Genomic DNA, 20,659 nt, shown 5'->3' with positions numbered 1-20,659 from the left:
GTACATACTTTTACAATTAATATGTATATTTACTTTCTATTAATTCAAACATCACAAAATAGCTACAAATTTTCGTTGCTAATATTTTTTTTTCTGTAAAAATTTCCAAATAATCATTTTAGGAAGTGAAAGGGGGAGGGAGGGGTTTACTCTACAGGGTTAATGTTTCTCATAGTTTTTTTCTTATCACTTACAATAGTACTAAATAATCAATTGTTATTTGATTGAAAATTTATTAGAAACTTTTAAAATTTAGAAAATTATTAACATTCACCAATAAAATAACAATTAATTAGTTTCATTATACGGGGAGTACATTAAAATGTACAATATTGGACGAAAATGTTTTCTCATCATCATTATTTTTGTTTATAAATTAATACTATAATTCTAAATATAATCATTTTAAAACATAACTTTGGATAAACTCTGTTTCTTTCTTAACTTTATATTTAAAAACAAAAATTAAATTTTTTGTGTATTTGATTTTTTATCTTAAATTTAATTTTCAATGAAATTTTACAATTTTTAAAACTATTTCTCCTGTTTATAATTTCTGTTGTTTTTCTATCATTTGATGGAAAAATTAATAAATTTTTATAATAAAGAAAATTGAAAAGTAATTGTCTTTTTTTTACTCACATCCGATACTTGGTTGAAAAATTCTTCAAATGTCACTTGAGTAGGCCATTTTGAATTACAGTCATCACAGTACGTATTTTTTTCTATTTTTGTTTTCAAAATTAGGTGAATATTTCTGTAAAGTGTTATAAATGTTCCTATAAAATAAACAAATAAACAAATAATTAGTGTATAATGAATCAATCAAAAAAAAATCAAATAATAATCAAACGAATAAATCAAATAATGAAATAAATAATCAGAAATTACTATAAAATGCTTTTTTTTATAAAATTAAATTTTTTTTTATAAAATATTTAATGTAAATGATAAATTTAAATTGATTTAACAGGGTTGCCAAGAAAATTTAATTTTTCCCCTAATTTTCGGACAGAATTTTCAAATTAAAATTTTCCCCTGAACATAAAAAAATATTAAATTATTCGAAACATCAGTAATTTCGTTTTTAAAAAAATATTTAAATAATTACTGCGGGTATTATTTTTTCACAGGAATTAAAGATTTTCAAAAATTTTAAATTGAAAACCTTCTAAAACTATTGAATTATTTATAAAAATTAAAAAATCAATTATTTTTAAATTAAATAATTTCATAAAATTTCAGCAAGAATCAAGTTATTTAAAATTGAATTCAATTTCATCTTCTGTAAAGTTCAATTATTGTCTGAAATAGAGAAAAGTTAGGGTTTTTTTTATATTAAAATTCGTGGTAATTTAAAAATTTACAAGGCAAACAAAAAAATGTCAAGAAGAATTAAATTGAATTAAATAAATCTAATTTTTTAGACACAAAATTAATTATTTTTTAATATTTTAAAAAAAATCTTGCCAAATTTCATTCATTTGAATATTTTTTAATTATAAATAATTATAAAATTTAATATCTTTTAAAAATTCTTTGAAACTATTTTCAAAAGACTAATTTTAAGTATTTCCTTTTTATAATTTTCCAAAAATCATTTATTCTCAATATTTTCAAAATAAAACAATTTTTGCAACGAATATTATTAAAATTTTTTAAAATAACTAAATGTCTGCGAAAAATTTTATTAATTACGAAAATAATTTAATTTTCATAATTAATTTTATCAAAATTTTCCAAAGTAATTGAATTTCTAGGAAGAATTTTATTTTATTAAAATAATTTGAACTTTTGAAAAGAATTTTATCAAATTTTTATAAAAATAATTGAATTCTTTTGAGAAATTAAATTGAAATATTGAAAATAATTTAATTCTTGGAGAATTTTCGTGAAATTGTTAAAAATAATTTACTTAAAGAAGAATTTCAATAAAAAATTATAAAATTTATTATCTTTCAATAATTCTTTTAAAATATTATTAAAAGACTATTTTGAAGTATTTCTTATTGTTTATAATTTTTCAAAAATCAGTTATTTTTAATATTTTTCAAATAAAAAAAATTTTGCATCGAATTTTATTAAAATTCTTTAAAATAACTAAATGTCTGCGAAAAATTTTATTAATTATGAAAATAATTTAATTTTATTTATAAATAACTTTATCGAAATTTTTCAATGTAATTGAATTTCTAGGAAGAATTTTTTATTTTATTAAAATAATTTGAACTTTTGAAAAGAATTTTATCAAATTTCTATAAAAATAATTGAATTATTTTGACAAAATTAAATTGAAATATTGAAAATAATTTAATTCTTGAAGAATTTTCGTGAAATTGTTTAAAATAATTTACTTGAAGAAGAATTTTAATAAAAAATTATTAAATTTATTATCTTTCAAAAATTTTGTTAAAATATTATTAAAAGACTAATTTAAAGTATTTGTTGTTATATAATTTTTCAAAAATCAGTTATTTTCAATATTTTCCAAAGAAAACAATTTTTTCATCGAATATTCTTGGAAAATTTTCGTGAAATTATTAAAAATAATACAGTTTTTATTTTTAGAAGTATTTTTGATAAAAGATTGTAAAAAATATAATGAAATTTGGGAAGAGTTACAGTTTCTATTTTTAGAAGAGTAATTAAATTTCAGAAAGTCTGAAAATAAAATTTCAAAAATTTTAATTCTTGTTATTTATTTGGGAAAACAAATAAGTATTTAAATATTTATATAAGAAAATCTGTAGCACTTTTTGAAAAAAATTCTCTGACTTTTCCCTGAATTTCCTGAGTTCCCTGCTATGCCCCGGGGCAACCCCGTTTTCTTTTATCAAAAACAAAAAGTATTTGTAAATATTTTCAAAAAACTTATCAATTGAATGATTAAAAATTAGCTAGTTCTTTAAACAAGTTAATTAGTATTTTACTCCATAATTACTGAAGTGATTAAACTAAATAGCATCTAATTAATTATTTTCTCCTGATAATTTTCCTCATGAATAAAAAAAGAATTATTTGAAAAAACAAAGTAGATAATTATATTAAAGTATCTTCATCCTGTAGTTGTAAATTAGTCGTTTTTTCACTATTAATACCATTAATGGAACAATCGGGAGAGCTTCCTTGCATGTAATTAGTTGCCGTGCTGCTGGTGGGCGATGCCAATGGTGGTCCTTGCATAAGTGAAATATTGTACGATTCTCGATAACCAGACGTACTCGATGTGTCCTCATCAAAGGAGACATCAGACTGTGGACGAAGATGATGATGATATTGAGATGAAGAGGAGGACTGAAGAGTTTGCTGTTGACTGCCACTATGCTGATCAGACAAATTGCTCTTCTCCCCCTCCGTCTGCCTCATCGAGAAGCTTCGTCTGGAACGAATTGAAGACGTTTCTGATGGAATGATGACTGTTTGTTCGGCTGATGGTGTGACGGATGTTGTTGGTGTTGAGGGTGGTGATGATTCTTGTTCAATTTTCGTTTGTAAAATCTAAAACACATTTATCTCAACTGAAAAATTTGTTATTGTTTTTTTATTTTGTTTCTCAATTTCTTTTTTCATTCTAATCAATTAAGATATTTAGTGTTTCAGTTTTAATCTTTATTTTTTGATAGAGATAAAAAAAATCATTTTTTTTTGTTATAAAAATTATATTTTTATGAATTTATGATATGAATTTTCTTTTTCTTTTAGAAAGGAAAGCTTACTTGAAAATCATGCGGTAGATGAAAGTTTGTGTCCAGACTGTGATGAGAATGAGGAGGAAAACTGAGTTCTCTAGAGACCTAAAGAGAAAATTTTGTGATTTTTGTTTTTTTTTTAAGAAAAGAAGAAATAAGAAAGTGGTTGATAATTTTACCTCAATGTGAGCTCTTCGACTCTTCTTTAGACGAAAGGTCCTCCGTTGCAATCGTGGAGGACTGTTCGGACTCAATTGACTCGTCACAGTCTCGCCTGTGAATTAAATTATATTTCATGAATTTTTTTTTTGTGGAGAAAAAAATTATTTTTTTGCTTCTATTCTAGGACAGTTCTTTCGTCATGCAAAGATTAATAAATCCCATTCAGAAAAGTCAGGAAGGACCATTTCTTCCCTTTGATAAAATGAATCTTATCAAAATTCACTCTGTAGAATAAATTTTTGAAAAATATTTTTCTATTTTTTTATTGCTTTCTTTTTTATTACCTTACTTTTTATTATTTTCTTTTTTATTACCTTACTTTTTATTGCCTTATATTTTATTGGTTTATTATTTTTTTTCATTTATGATTGAAATTCTTTTGTAGTTTCAATTTCTTCAAAGCGAAATTCCCCATAATTTATCAAACCTAAAAAAATACTGTAATTTCACCTTTTGGAAAATTAATTATAATTTTAAATTTCAAATTCAAATTTTCTGCCAATTTTTAAACAAAAGTGAAGAAATCGTTGGCGATGGGAAATTAATAATATCCTATAAATTACAACGAACGAAAATGGATGATCTATAGAAGAATCATGCAAAGTTTCAGTTCGTTTGTGTATTTTGGTGCGACAATAAATTATGCAATGATCGCTAAAATGATTTTATGAGAGTTTATTTTTCTCCTTTTAAGATTTCAGAAATTTCTTTAGTTTTTTTTTTTTTTTTTTTTTGAAATTTTCTTTGGAGGGGAAAATTTTTCAGGATTTATAGAAAAAAAAGGAAGAGTGGGATTTTAATACTTGTTTTCTTTTCCTTTTTTCAAAAAAAGGGAATTAAAAAATTCTTGGATGCAGGATTATTTTAAGGGGGATGATTTACCTGATGAATGTCTATACTCTACAGAAGAGACAAAGCGCAGTTTTGGCGCCTTAGAAGTTGTTCTATCTGAAACATGCCACATTCAACATCTAATATGACAGGAAAAAAGGCAATCAGCGAAGAATAAGACAAAACACATTGCGTAGCAATCATTTTTTTTCTATTATTATGATTGTTCCAAAATGATTAAGGAAAAACAAAATCTTTTTAATTTTAATTCCAGTTCTCTTGGTTAAACAATAAAAAAATTTTCTGGAAGCTTTTTTTTCAGAATCGAAAAAAACTGTTCAAAATAAATTTGAAATAAAACGAAAAAAATTGTTCAAAATAAATTTGAAACAAAACGAAAAAATTATTTAAAATAAATTTGAAACGAAACGGAAAAAAATGGTTCAAAATAAATTTGTAACAAAACGAAAAAAATTGTTCAAAATAAATTTGAAACAAAACGAAAAAAGTTGTTCAAAATAAATTTGAAATAAAACGAAAAAAAATTGTACAAAATAAAATTTAAAAATTATTATTCTTGTAAAATTAAAAAAAAAATATTTTTAAACGAATGAAATCATCAAATCACAAAATAGGAACAAAAATTGTCCCGCCTGTAAAAAAAAAAATTCGTAATAAAATCAAAATAATAATAAAAATAAAAGCATCGATCAAGCTTTTTACCTTAATTACAGTAGATCTGTGAATTTATGTCCATCCTAATTAAATTACCTTCTACGCGGTTGCTTCGATTATAGTAAATTTCTTTTCGAAAATCCTCTTTATTTTTTAAATAATCTTTTTTGTGATAACATATATTGAAAGAGAAAAATAAATTTCTCTGAAATAAATCTTGAAGCTTTTTTTTTAAGCAACATAAGCTTGAGTGTAGCAATACAAATATTCAGAAGTAGTAGAACTGCAGATGAGATAATGATGATGATTTTGTTTTTAAAAAATAGACAACACAGATGTTTTTTGTTGTTTCTTTTTCATTGAAATTGTTAAACAATTTAAAAAAGCAAAGAAAAGTCGAAGCAACTACGCAAATGAAGAGCACTAAGAGATTAGGGTACCAACTGTTGGAATTTACCATTGTCTAATATACTGCTATTAATTTAGAGTAATTATAATGTAACGAATGTTACAGCGATGGAGGGGGCTGGGGTACGACAGTGACGTTACAAAATTTTGAGAAAAAAAAAGTATACAGGGTTTCAAAAAAAGGGTCACTTGAGGAAATATATAAACAGATCACAGATAATATTGGGTCTTAAACAGTTTAAAAAGAAATTAAAAAAGATTTAAAAAAGCATGGGGTACACAACATAAATATTTATCAGGGTTCGGAATTTTATGAATGAAAAAATTTTTTTTTTAAATAAAATAAAAAAAAAAGTTTTAGAATAAAACAAGTTTGAACTTTTTATCCACTGATAATTATCGAGTTAAAAGTTAAAAGATAAAAGATAGTTATCAGTTAAAAATTTTGAATAAAACTATTTTTCTATTTAGTTTATAAATATAAGAATTTTAATTAATTTTCAATTTTTTTACTATAACTTTAATTTAAAAAATTAGATCAATTTTTAATTTACTTTTACAAAAAAGATTATTTCGTTAATTAAAATTTTTTTCGCTACTTCTAAGCTAGCTACAAGCATTTGAGGTGTAAAGGTTTTTTCTAGAGTGCTTTTTCTAGAAGCTAACAGACAAATATTTTGAGAGTAGAAATAAATTTGTTTTTAAATTTATTTTTAAATTAAATTTATTTTACCCTTATATAATATAAAGAAAATTATTCCGAACCCTGTTTACAATAGGTAATAAAAAATATTAAAATTTCGTTGAGATAATTGATCTTACCTTTGTCCCCTAGCTGGCAATAGAAGTCACTCATTGATCAATTTTGTCAAGAATGAATTAACTTTCTAAACTAGACATTTTTTTACCAAATAAAATTCACAGTTTTGTAATTTAATAATTGAAAAAGAAAAGAAAATCAATTTTTTTTTTTGCAGCGTCCGATAGACAATGGCTTGATCCAACTGTGGTTGAAAAGCGAAATTCAAAATGCGACACTGTATACAATCAACAGCGCTGCTTTGAAACAATCTCTCAATTATTAAAAAATATATATATATAGCAAATAGCAAAAACATTGGCGCATTAAATTATTGTATTTTGAAAATTAAATCAAAAAATTTTTTTTAATGAAAAAAAAACTTTAAAAAAAGAAAGTCATAAACTCTTCTTTCCAAGAACCAAAAAATCTATCTTTTGAAATATATTTTTTTTTTATAAAATACAAAACCATTTTTGAATTTAAATTGAATAAGAAATGAAAGAAAAATCTTTTTAAAAAGAAAAATCGAAATGTAACTGAAAACCAGGAATTTTGAAATATTCATAGAAATTAGAATACCTGTTCCTGAGATTGGTTCAGATTGTCCTTCACCAGATGGACCGGTATCATTTCCATCCCGAAGAGTCGTTGATCCAGCGCTGACACTTGAAATTGATTCTAAAACAGAAATTTTCTTTTGTAAATTGTCTTCAATTTTTACTATTATAATTATTATTTTTAGTTAACAAGATTTTTATTTATTTTCTCTGTCCTTGTAACGAAAAAAAAAAAGAATTTAATTATTAGCAAGTGCCAAATTTTTTATTTATAACTATCTACTTCAATTTTCAAATAATTTTATATTCAAAATTAAACAAACTTCATTTATTAACAAATTAATTAACTTTTATTATTTACTATTTTCAATACAATTTTAATGAAATTCTTCTCAAAAATTCAAATATTTTTAGCTTTAATAAAATTCTTTATATTTTGATTTTTTGAATTCGATTATTTTCATTAAAATTTTAATTAAATTTCTCAAATAATTTAATTATTTTTTAAAATCTTAATAAAATTCTTCTAAACAGTACATTTATTAAAAAAATTTTTAATAAATAAAGTTCTTCTACGAAAATTATTTCCAATTCAAAATTATAAAAGTTACAAAAATTTTTGAAAAATTAGATTAAAAACATTTGAAAATTATTAAATTCTTTCATGGAATTTAATTGAAATTGTACGTACTAAAATTAATTGAATTCTTTAGAAAAATTTATCATGATTTTTAAAAATAGTTGAAATAATTCAAGGAATTTTAATACAAATGTTAAAAGTAATTAAATTCTATCAACAAATTGCTATTAAATTCGTCCGAAAATGTTTCTAACTTATGAAAGTAATTAATTTCTTACGACACATTTTATTAAAATTTTTTTAAATAATTAAATTATTTCGAAGAATTTTATTATAATTTTTTAAAATAGTTAAACTATTTAAAAAAATTAAATTAAAAATGTATTGAAAATATTTAAGTTCTAATAAAAAAATTTTACTAAACTTTTTGTAAATAATTGAATTCTTATAAGAGAAATTTTATTAAAATTACATTGAAAATAATTGAATATTCCAGTAAATCATTTCATTATTTATAAAAGTAATAAAATAAAAATATTAACAAAATTTGTAAAAATTCAAATTCAATTGCTTGGAAGGAAATTGAAATTCTTTCGAGGAATTTAATTCAAATTTCACTGAAAATAATTAAATTCTTCCAATGAATTTTATCATAATTTTTGATAATAATTTATTTCTTTCGTCGAATTTTATAAACAAATTTTTTAAATAATGAAATTCTTTCGATAAATATCATTTAAATGTAATTGAAAATAATTAAATTCCAATGAAAATTATATTATTTATGAAAATAATTGAATTCTTGCGTAAAAGTTTATTAGAATTTTGGAATATAAATAAATTGTTTCAAAACGTTTTATTAATATTTTGGAAAATAATTAAATTGTTGCAAAAAATTTTATTAATCTTTTGGAAAATAATAATGAATTAGTTGATAATAAGTGATTTTTTAAAAAATTTGAAATATGAAATAATTTAAAAATTGAAATTGATATTTGAGAATAAAAAAATTTGAAATTTGCATAAGAATAAGAAATTAAATACCGCGTTTCGGGCATATAACATTTTGGCTGGTGATAATATAATTATTAAATAATTTTATTTTTTACTGTTTACTTTCGTCACCTCGTTTAGTTGCTCCATTTATTGCCGACTGACCAACCAGCGTAGTTTTCGTAGTACTACTCGAATTAGTGGAATGATGAGACGAATGTCCAGCTGTGTGCTGTCCTGTCGATTGAGAAACCGGTGTTTCAGCTGGAGTACGATTTGAATGTGTTCTAGATCCAAGATCACCAGTGAGAAGATCAATTAGCAACGAAGGCCTCTGAGTTCTCGGTCCACCTTCATTCGTAATATGCATTTCCGCTACACTTCTCTTTGGTTCCGGTTGCATTTCATCTTCATAAAAATTAAAATTCGACAACATTTAAATTAAATTGCTAACAATTTATCTACATGATCGAAGGACGTATTTTTCAATTAATAAAAAATTGAGTAAAATTTCTGTCTATTTTCAAAAAGTAAAAAAATATAATAGAACTGATAATGATAAATATGATACTTTGAAATTTAATCTCACCAATTTTTCGACTTTCAATTTGTTCCTTCAATGTTTTCAAATCGTGAATAAGATCGGCGAGTAAAGTGCCACGAGATTTTGGTACACATGTCCAATCGCCGTTGATTTTCTCACGTATTATACTCTGCATATTGCGCTCGTGCTCGGATATTGGAGCTCGGCCAATTTTTTGCACGATAAACGGCATCATTTGAATGTAGAGTGGTGTGCGATGTGTTACGACAAATTCCAAAAAGTCCCATAAATACAATGACGCTTCATTTCTTTTATTTAATAACCTCATTGTTCGTGCAATTTTCGGCCACTCTGTTGTTAATTCCTTCTCGAAGCAAATTGTTATTATTTTCAAAGCTGAAAAAATGCAAGAAAATTAATTTCACTCGACTGAAAATTTTTATATATTAATTTCACTCGACTGGAAATTTTTATTAAGTCTTGAAAATTTAATTAAATATTTGAAATTGTAAATGAAATGTTAAATTAAAAGCAAAATTTTAAATTCTTAAGAAAAATAGAAATTATTAACTAAATAAATTTGAAACTATAATATAAAATTAGTTAAATATTTCATTTCGCTAGTTAAATATTAAAAAAGAAGTGGTGAATGAAAAAGTATAGAATTTAAAAGAAAATAGAAAATTCAAAAAATGGAAATAGAAAAAATAGAAAGAGAAAAAAAAATAAGGATAAAAAATATAATTACAATAATAAAAACAAATAAAAATGATATTTTACCTAAAAATCCAATTTGGTACAAAGTGATAGATATTTTCGTAGGAAGCTTAGCATCTCGAGCGGCGAAAGTCAAACTTCCGGCTCTCATATCCGGTGCTCCTTTTGTACTTTGATAATGAATTTGCAATGTTCTTGCCCCAGCTGGCCAAAGGGTATTCAAAACCGCCGTCAGAGCAAAAGCAATGTCCACAATTCTCAATTGTGGTACATCTATAAAAAAAAATTAACTTTATAATCTTGTCACTTTTGTTTCGAAATAAAAAATAAATCAAGTCGTTTATAAATAATTTCGGGGAGCTTTAAACCAAGACAGTCGTAAAACAAATTTTTTTCCGTCTTAACTGTTAAATTAAAAGCCAAATATTTAATCCCCGTCAAAAATAATATAAAATAAATAAAAACACCTTAAAATTATTTTCCACAGTTTAGAAAAAATACCTTGTCTTCCAGTGCCAACTCGTAAAAATAGCGGTATCAAAAAATTTAATAACATATTTTCCGTCCTCGTGTAATTCGCAAACATCCCATGACTTCCGCAGGCATTCTCCAGAGAATAGCCCTCGCCCAGAGAAATCACATGAAGGGAAATTAATCTCAACACAGTCGAGCAAAAATGTTGTGGAGGTATTTTCGACATTAAGGCAGTGGATGCTGCGGAAGTCATTTCAATTCCGGTTATATCGCCAATTATAATCGCCTGAAAATACGTTATCATGTTGAAAAATTTTATCTAACTAAATGAAAACTATTAAACAATATTTTATTTTCAACAAGAAAGAAGGATCTAAAAAAATTTATTAGATAATTATCAACAAGAAAGTAAAAAAGAATCTAAAAATTCTATTCGACAATAATGATTTTCGAAACGAAAGTAAGAAATCTAAAAAATATCTATACAATGTTCATTTTCAACAATTAAAAAACAATCTAAAAAAATCTGTTAGGTAATATTTATTTTTAATTAAAAAAATCTAACCAGAAATCAATTGTTTACTATTTATATTTACTTTTTTTACTATATTACTTTTATTATTTATAATATTACTTTTAGTATTTACTTTCAACAAGTAAAAAACAATTTGTAACTTACTTGACAAGTGGATAGGAGAGTTTTTAAATACTGAAAGTGAGCGATATACGGACATTTCAATAAAGTTTCATAAACTCCTTTTAATAGATCACTCGCGGCATCCCAATCAGTATTCCTCCTAATTGACGCTTTCTTGTAAATTTTACTAAAAGTTTTATCCAAACGTCGTAGAATCAAAGTTAGAGCCGGTCTTAAATCATCGCTCGACCATTCTGTCGATGGTAAAAGATCATTCATGTATCTCTTCAATCCTTTACAGGCCATTGTCTCTGGATCGTAGGGCGAAATTTTCAAAAGACTGTGCGCAATGTCAGCTAAGCGCTAAAAAAAATTTGTTCCCCAAAATTTGTTTATTTCGATTTTTTTTAAATTAAAGAATTAGAAAAATTTTAAATAAACTCACAACGTGACATTTGGAGTCAAGAATTTCAATGGTCTTTGCATCCTGTGATTTTTTATTAAGATCCACAAGTCGAGCAGTGCAACGAGCTGCAAAATCGCCGACCATATTCAACAAAGTGTCCCTAGGTCTTCGAAATTCACTTTTATGACAACTATCAGTATCGTCCATGTCACGTTCATAGAGACTTCGATTTTTATTGTGCTCCATGTACTTCACGTGCGTTTCATCCTCAAAATCAAAACCAGGCGAATATGGACCTTTTCCATAATTCCTCTGACTCGATCCTTTATGCTCTGGACTCAATTTTTGAGGCCTATTATAATACCTTTGGGGGAAAGCAAAAAAATTGGCAAATAAAAAAAATGGTAAATAAATCTACCAAACAGTAGACAAAATATTATTTTTCATTGTTTAAAGAAATAAATAAATTACTTTGTAAGAGTTTCGGAATTGTTGACTAAAGTCCTGACAGCAATGGCCAATTGATTAATAACTTCCTTTTCAGTTCGTCCCTCTCTATTGTAAGTTGGTTGCTGAATTTTTTGCACATAACACGGTAGAATAGCTTCTAGGATTGTCTGCGACAAAAGAAAACATTTTTTTTTTTCATTCGATTAGCGAAATATGAATTTAATTTCAAGAAATTACCAGCATCTGTTGTCCTCGAATTGAATCCGCTGAATATGCAATTACCATCACGCAAAGAGAAATACAGTCGAGAACTGTCACATTTTCGTCTTCATCATGATAACAAAAATCAATCGCCTTCAATGGTTTTTCTTCCCTCACGAGCTCTCCTATATTCAACGGATCTGGAGAAGGATCCTCTAAACTGAGAAGTAAATTGAAAAGGCAAGTCGACGGGACCTGAAAAATAAATATATTTTTTACAATTATAAATGAATATAAATATTTTTTTATAATTATAAATAAGCATAAATATTTTTTTGTAATTATAAATAAGTATAAATATTATAATATTATTATAAACAGTTAAATAAGAGAAAAATATGAGAGGAAAAAGAGAAAAGTAACTTGTTCTTAAAAAAATAAAATTCTGAACCTTGTGAGCATCGCCAACGGCACTCATGACGTCAGTATCGAGAATTGTCGAGACACTTCCAAACATTTGAAGAATAAAGGGTTTTCTATTGAGAAGATAAAATTGCTTCACGGCATATTCGACAGTGGTCGTGACGAGTTTATTAGTCTGATGTGTTGAATAAAGTTGCAGAAGAGTTGGCATAATCAACAGATATCCATTGATGGAAAAAATATTCTTAAAGTTCGTTGCCGCATTAATGTAAGTAGCGACGACATAACGCAAAATACACGAATCCTGACTGTGTAAAATAACAGCTCCGTTTAGTACATTCAAAAATAGATGAATATCACCCGAATATGCAAAATTTCCCGCCATTGCTTCAAACATTCGAGCGATTAATCTCACCCACATGAATTTGTGCATTACGTCCAAGCCAAGAAGTTCCTAAAAGAAATGAATTAAAACCAAAAATTATTATAATATATATCGATTAAAATTTAATTTTTTTATCTTATAAAATTTCTAATTTTAATTTAAATTCTTAAAAGAAAAATTTATTAATATCAGAGGAAAAAGTTGGAATTATTAACTCACTCTTCCCATTTCTCCTCCTTTATAAAGATCAAGATCAGCCTCCAAAGCCTTTCTGGGAAATGATGGTAACTTCATCAGTTCTTCATGTAGAAAAACAACTCTCTGAACAACCATGTCAACATTTTTCAAAATTGCCCAAGTGAGCATTACTTTTCCAACTTCCACAAATTTGTGCAATAATTCTTGACGCTGAAGAGCATTGAAAGCATCCTCCGGCTTCATATGGACCAATTCTAATTGTGGATATTGGGATCTTTTGAAGAAATAATAGTCCCGAACGTAGGACGAAGGATTGTGAATTTGATCTAAATTTAAAAAAAATTTCGATTAGTAGAAACATCCTAAAAAAAATTGCTTTTATTGGATTAATAAATATATAATTACAGATTGATAAAAAATAAGATAGTAATTGATAAAAAAAGATAGTAAAGATATAAAATAAATTAGCAAAAAATGATATAAAATAGATCTTTAAAGAATAAACATTAGCAATTTATTTATTATTTTAAATTGAATTTTAATTTATTATTAATAAATTATAATAAATATAAAATAATATTATTCTTACGTGTTTTGTAATCAATGAGAAAGTATTCCTTATGCTTGATTTCGTCAATTCCAAAGAAATCTAAAGATTCTCGAAGAATTTGACAAAATTGTGTATCCTCCTGAACCGGAAATTGAGAAGGAATTCCACCAGCATCAGGGTCTTGAGGACCGTGAACGATAATTTTTTTCGCTGACGGAACATTTGCTGTCAATAGAATTGACGCATCACACTGTTCTTTTCTGAGAATTTGCTTTAAATCTTTGAACATTATTCCATGAACACTGTGCACCACCTGTTCAGTACAAAAAAAGCACAATTTATTAAGTTAATTCATTAATTTATTTAATTTATTATTAAGTATATAAATTTAACAATTCAATTAAGTAAATAAAAAAAAATTAAATAAAAAAATGTAATAATTAAATTAAGTAAATAAATTTAATAATTCAATTAAATAGGAAAATTTAATAATTAAATTGCATAAAGAATTTAATAATGTAGTAAATTTTATTTAAAAAAAACGAGAATATTAATTAATAATAATAAATTATTCACTTACCATCCACAAAATCGAGAGTGCAGTGCCAATTAGTTTCTGACCTTCTTCGTGAGGGGAACGAACGTAAAACATTATATAACCAATTATATAATTATAAAGTGCAAATGCCGCCTGTTGAGGAAGTTTCGGAATAAATCTGATAAGGTGTCTCAATAATTTGAACATTTGTTCCTGTTTCTCTCTTGTCAATCGTTCGAGAATGTATCGAAGAAAAAGCGCACTGTCCTCGACGAGACAATTCCAAATTACCTATTAAAATTTCAAATTTAATTATAATTTAATATTATTTATTTACTTGTAACAACATTTTAAAAGTTTAAAGTTTTATTTATAGTTTCTTGTAATATAAAGTTTACAATAATCTTACGTGATAAGCAACTTCATAAACAGCATTTCCATCATTTGACACTGCAGGATCATCCAAAAGAGTTATAATTTGCACAATAGCCGAGCACAATGAAGAGGGGAAAAGAGAAAGTGCTGATTGTCCATGATGAGATAAATTTCTAGGAACTAAATCGCCACCATCCTCATCAACGTTTCCTAAACAGATGAAAAATCAAAGATTATAATGATTTTTATGATAATTACTCATACTACAATTTGTGCAAAAAAAAATTGTTAATAGCAAAAATTCTTTTTCTATTTATCTACTTTTAATTTGATTTTTTTGTACATATTTTCTTTTATATTTAGCACTAAATTATATTATTTTATAAATTTTTTTCTATACTAAACACAAAATTATAATAATAATTTATATTTTTCTCTTCTATACCTAATAATATTTTTTTTATTATATGTTTCTTCTGTAATAAATACTAAATTAATCCAAAATGACGACGAAAAGTAAATGTTCGCTGAAAAATGAAATTTTAGTTTTATATTTTTTTTATTGTTACAAAAATACCTTCATCGTGATCATCGCCAACTGGACTCGGTTCATGAGCAGCTTGAATAGTAATTGGAATTGTTGTGAGAAGAAAATTTTCCCTTTCCTCCCTTTTCTTATCATCCTGTGCTTGCAATGCTCTTTTTATGAGTTCAGTTTGTTGCTTTTTTCTAGTTTTCGTCGCCGTTACGAATGATCTCTGCGATTTTAAAAATTCAATAATTTACTAATTAAATATTATTATTTATTATTTTCTAAAAATATTAAAAATAACCGAAATTCTTCGTAAAAATTAAATTATTTTCATGAATAATAAAATTCAACACAAGAATTGAATTATCTTCATAATTATTTTCAAAATTCTTCAGGACGAGAATTTAATTCTTTTCTATGCAATTTTAGTAAAATTTCTAAAATGAATTATTCAATTATTTTTTAAAATTCGAATAAAATCCTTAGAAAGAAATCAATTATTTTCAAAAAATTTGAGAATAATTGAATTCCTTTGAAGAATTTATTATTTATGGAAATAATTGAATTCTCGCAACAAATTTTATTATTTATGAAAATAATTGAATTCTCGAAACAAATTTTATTAAAATATTTGGAAAATAATTGAATTCTCAGAATTTTATTATAATTTTCTAAAATAATTTAATTCACTCCAGGAATTTTATTAAAATATAGAAAATAAATTAATTCTTTTAAAAAATTTCTTTATTTATTCAATATAGAATAAATTTTGTTAATAATTCCTGATTGTAATTAATAATTTCACTATTAAAAATTAAAGTTTTTGTAAATAATTGAATTCCTGAGAAGAATTTCATTGTTTATAAAAAGTAATTTAATTCCTGCAACTAATTTTAGTATTTATAAAAATAGTTTTATTGTTTTGAAGGATTAATTAAAATTTTAGAAAATAATTGGATTCTTTCGAAAAATTTTATTAAAAATTAAAAAAATAATTGAATTGTTTTGAAGGATTTATTAAAATTTTAGAAAATATTTGAATTTTTTTGCTCAAATATTGTTAAAAATTAATTAAAAAAATTGAATTCTTTCATGAAATTTGATTAAAATTGTATATTACAAATACTTATATGAATTTTTGCAAATAATAAAAAATGATTGAATTGTTCCGAAGGATTTATTAAATTTGTATTAAAAATAATTAAATTCCTGAGAAGAATTTTATTGTTTATAAAAAATGGATTTATTAAAATCTTAGAGAATAATTGAATTCTTTTGAAAAATATTGTTAATAGGTAATTAATCAAAAAATTGAATTCACTTATGAAATTTTATTAAAATTGTATGAATAATAAATAATGAATTTTTGCAAAGAATAAAAAATGACTGAATTGTTTCGAAGGATTTATTAAAAATTTAGAATTATATATTTTGAAAATATAAGTAATAATAATTAATTATGTATTTAATAAGTAAATTGTTTAATTTTGATTATGAAATTATTCAAATGGAAGGACTAAATTATATCTTCAGAAAGAAAAAAACTCACATGACGTTCTTGACTGATCGTAACTTCCTCGACCTTTGTTTTCACCTGCGGCATCCAGGGAGGATCAACAACGGGCAACGATTCGATGCCAATTTTCGGTGACGGAAGAGTGAATTCAATTCCAGGCGGTGGCACTTTGAATGTAACGTGAGCAGCCTCCTCCATACGTGGCCAAACTTGATAGCGAAGTTTCCACAAGACTTGAAATCTTAAAATTGAATTTATTCGTATCGATGTATTATTATGTTGAAGTCCCTGATGCATCAATTCACTCGCCTGGTTTGGAGCGCGAACGGCCGCAACAATAAATACCGACGCTGCCGAGGCACAAACTTCTTGATTTGATTCCAATAAAAGTTCCCAAGCAACCGGAAGTACATCAACGAATAAATCATCCGACATCACAACAGCGCCTTTCACAAGTGTTGCCAGTGGTGCATGAAAAGCGTTCTTCACTTGTGTCTGAACATATTTTAAAATTGGCGACGGCTCCTTATCCATCTCATTATCCTCCTCCATCTCGGGACCAATAATTTTCGAAGCCTCAGCGCCTCGCTCCGAATCCTGATCAGCCAAATCTTTCGACGAATCACGAGTTACTCCCGTCAAACGCCCCGATTGTGAACCATCCAAATTCTTATCAATTCTACAAAATTTTTTGTTATTAAAATTTTAATTCTTTATATTCTATTCAATTTATAACTTAATTTTGAATTAAAAATTTTTTTTGAAACTCACTTATACTTTCGACCTAGACTATCCTTTCGTTTCGGTGAAATCTGTCCACTGGTTTGATCAGAAATTTTTCTACTTCGTTTCTCCTTTTTTCCATTCTCCTTCTTCTCCATTTCCGTATCAAACATATCGTTAACATTCAAAACACCAAATTTCTCGCCATAAATTTTCCTCACCGATTGAATTAAACGACTGCAAGCTCTCATTTGTCGTCGATGACAAAATGGATGACAAAAATACTGATGAGAACAATAGAAATTCATGACATTCATTGTTTGTACCATAACTCTCATCCAGGGGAAATTTTTATTTGTCTCATCAGTATCGTTACTGTCACTTGGACTCTCGGGTGGTTGATCGTCACTTAAAATTCCCGGCGATTCTTCACCACTTACTTCGCCACCGAGTCCCGGCTCTGATGTGTCACTACGATCCGACAGTGAACTCACTTTTCTCTTCGATTGAATGGAATCTGCTCGTTTCACTACATCTGAAATTTATTTCTTTTCTTCATTTTGAAAAGAAAGAAAAAAAAATGCGGTAAAATTGAAGAGATACTTACAGGCCTCACATTCTATGTCTTTACCCTCTTTGGTATTTCTTCTTAATTTGAGACTTCTTCTTTTGAAGGAACCTGTATTTGCATTTCCGGTAGTTCCCCGACGTAGAAGAAATGGTCTTCCTTGCGGTGCTTGCATTCGTTTATTTTTCTCTTTCTCATTGTTTTGAATCTCCTCGCCCTGAATTGTCACGTTCGATTTACTGCTACCTTCTGATTCATTGTCAGGCTCGTGTAAAACGAAACTGATTTTTCTTTCTGAAATAAATTTCAAAAAAATTATGATTATAATAATGATAATATTTTGTTCATCAAATTGTTTTGGTTTTTTTTACTTAAAAATATAAATGAAATTTGATATAAATATAATTAAAGATGAGCGATTGATAAAATAATAATTTTTTATTATAAGAATATTGTTACTGTAACTTCTTTAAAATTATTTTTATCATTTCAATTCAGCTATTATTTTCTACAATTTTTAATTAAATTTCTTTTTTAAAACAATTATTTTTAATAATTTTTAAAAATGTTCTTTGTGAATTTTCAAATCCATTTTTATTCAACTCAATTTTACGAAATTTCAATTATTCGAAATTCTTCAAATTAAATAAATATTAGAAAATAAAAACTTCAAATAATTTCAAAAAAATTCAATTTAACTTTTTCAAAAAAATTAATTTCACAGAATTGTTGGTTAAAAGGATAAAAAGTTCAGATTTTCCAAGATTTTAATTTGGAATTTTTTTTCAAAATTCAATTATTTTTAAATATTCAATTATTATCTCAAATTTGAACGAAAATTCAATTGATTAATTATACAAAAATAAATAATTTATTAAACAATATTGAATCTTTCTAAATAAATTTTTATAAAGAACTTTATCAACAAAGTTTAAAATAATTGAAAAATAATTGAATAATTGAATTGAATCCTTTTGACGAATTTTAATAAAATTTTGAAAAATAATTACATTTTTCGAGGAATTCGATTAAAATTGTATTAAAAATAATTAAAAATTTGCAGAGTATTTTATTAAAATTTATGAAAATAATTGAATTTTGGAGAATAATTTTATTATTTGAAAAGATAATTGAAATTTTGAAGAAAATTTTTAAAAATTTTTTAACATAATTGAATTTTTGAGAAGAATTTTATAACTTTTGAAAATAATTGAATTACTGCAATAATTTGTAACTTTTCCAAAATTCAATTTTTTTAGTATTTTTAACTAAAATTCTTCTATAAATCCATTATTTTTAATAACTTAATAATTAATAATTAAATATGTATTAAAAAATCAACTAATTTCAAGAGAATTATAATTAAAATTTAAAAAAAAATTAATTCTACAGAATTTTTAATTAAAAAGTATGAAAAATTCAGATTTTCAAAGATTTTAATTTTAGAACATTTTCAAAATTCAATTATTTCTATTACTCCAGAATGCTTTTAATATTCAGTCATTATCTAAAATTTTAACTAAAATTCATTTTTAAATCAATTTTTATTAGGAAATTGAACGAGAATTCAATTATTTAAATACAAAAATAAATAATTTATTGAATGTTTCTTAAAATTGAATTCTCATAAAGAATTAAATTTTATTTTATCAACAAATTTTTAAATAATTGAATTCGTTTAAAAATGTAATTACATTTTTTGAGGAATGTGATTAGAATTGTACTGAAAATAATTGAAATTCTACTATGAGTTTTATTATTTATAAAAGTAATTGAATTGCTAAAAAGAAGTTTATTACAATTTTTTATTTAATAATTGAATTATTTGGAAATTTTTATTAAAATATTAGATATTGAAAATCATCGAATTGAAGAAAATTTTGGAAAATAATTGAATTTCGGAGAACAATTTCATTATTTATAAAGATAATTGAAATTTTTATTAGAATTTAAAAAATTTTTTATACATAATTAAGTTTGTGAGACGAATTGTAATAAAATTTTTAAGAATAATCCCATTTTTCGATGAATTCGATTAAAATTGTATTAAAAATAATTGAAATTCTGCAATAAGTTTTATTATTTATGAAAATAATTGAATCCCAGTAAAAAAATTTTATTATTTATGAAAATAATGTAATTTTTGCTAATTATAAAATGCAATTTATTAACTTTTCGTACTTTTTGTTTGAGCTCTGTAAAAATATTGTTAATAATAAAAACAAAAAAATAAAAAGTGAATAATAAAAAATTACCAGTTTCACGGTCTCCAGCGATGGATTGTAAACTTTGAGCCGAAGTCTGCGAATGTCCCATGGAAGATAAAGCCATACTCCATCGCCGATTGGCTTCGCGACTATATATTTTCTCCCAAGGAGGAGGTCTTTCTTTTGTGGACATTCGGTTTGATTTTGGCAAAGTTTGATAAGTTTCTCGAAGAAAGGCCGTGATTTCAAGCAGCAGCATACAGGCAACCATTCTCAATGACACCGGACAGGACGAGCCATAAGTATTAACACTCGCTAAAAATATTCATTTCTCCATTAATAAATAAAATAATAACACAAATTCAATATTCAAATGAAAATTATACAATAATTTCTGTTCACTTTCATTCATTTAAAGTTATAATTTATAATTCTCAGACAACTTATAATTTATTTAT

At 24.9% G+C, this 20,659-nt stretch overlaps 1 protein-coding gene across 5 annotated transcripts in view; it reads right to left on the bottom strand.

Annotated features, from left to right (window-relative positions):
- Window positions 1–190: 190 nt before the first annotated feature.
- Window positions 191–20,659, bottom strand: part of LOC122500953 (protein unc-80 homolog) — a 38,204-nt gene continuing 17,735 nt past the window's right edge. For 2 of the 5 annotated variants that reach the window (XM_043610131.1, XM_043610133.1), the window contains exons 30-53: window positions 20,250–20,516; window positions 18,034–18,288; window positions 17,475–17,961; window positions 16,737–17,382; window positions 15,233–15,413; window positions 14,690–14,865; window positions 14,323–14,571; window positions 13,782–14,055; window positions 13,214–13,518; window positions 12,638–13,063; window positions 12,223–12,441; window positions 12,007–12,152; window positions 11,575–11,899; window positions 11,172–11,492; window positions 10,520–10,778; window positions 10,082–10,291; window positions 9,347–9,697; window positions 8,881–9,165; window positions 7,207–7,305; window positions 4,794–4,859; window positions 3,869–3,963; window positions 3,717–3,794; window positions 3,099–3,498; window positions 191–779 (exon numbers count right to left, since the gene is read on the bottom strand). In XM_043610131.1, the coding sequence (XP_043466066.1) occupies window positions 598–779; window positions 3,099–3,498; window positions 3,717–3,794; window positions 3,869–3,963; window positions 4,794–4,859; window positions 7,207–7,305; window positions 8,881–9,165; window positions 9,347–9,697; window positions 10,082–10,291; window positions 10,520–10,778; window positions 11,172–11,492; window positions 11,575–11,899; window positions 12,007–12,152; window positions 12,223–12,441; window positions 12,638–13,063; window positions 13,214–13,518; window positions 13,782–14,055; window positions 14,323–14,571; window positions 14,690–14,865; window positions 15,233–15,413; window positions 16,737–17,382; window positions 17,475–17,961; window positions 18,034–18,288; window positions 20,250–20,516 (6,302 nt within the window). In that variant the 3' untranslated portion in view covers window positions 191–597. Of the gene's footprint in view, window positions 780–3,098; window positions 3,499–3,716; window positions 3,795–3,868; window positions 3,964–4,793; window positions 4,860–6,647; window positions 6,661–7,206; window positions 7,306–8,880; window positions 9,166–9,346; window positions 9,698–10,081; window positions 10,292–10,519; window positions 10,779–11,171; window positions 11,493–11,574; window positions 11,900–12,006; window positions 12,153–12,222; window positions 12,442–12,637; window positions 13,064–13,213; window positions 13,519–13,781; window positions 14,056–14,322; window positions 14,572–14,689; window positions 14,866–15,232; window positions 15,414–16,736; window positions 17,383–17,474; window positions 17,962–18,033; window positions 18,289–20,249; window positions 20,517–20,659 lie in introns of those variants that run through there. The other 3 variants (XM_043610132.1, XM_043610134.1, XR_006301525.1) reach the window with 3 other exon arrangements.

The sequence above is a fragment of the Leptopilina heterotoma genome, unplaced genomic scaffold (assembly GCF_015476425.1).
Source record: "Leptopilina heterotoma isolate Lh14 unplaced genomic scaffold, ASM1547642v1 Lhet_192, whole genome shotgun sequence".
Classification (NCBI taxonomy): domain Eukaryota; kingdom Metazoa; phylum Arthropoda; class Insecta; order Hymenoptera; family Figitidae; genus Leptopilina; species Leptopilina heterotoma.
Note: the sequence above shows the minus strand (reverse complement) of the source record. Positions and strands in the feature narration are given on the sequence as shown.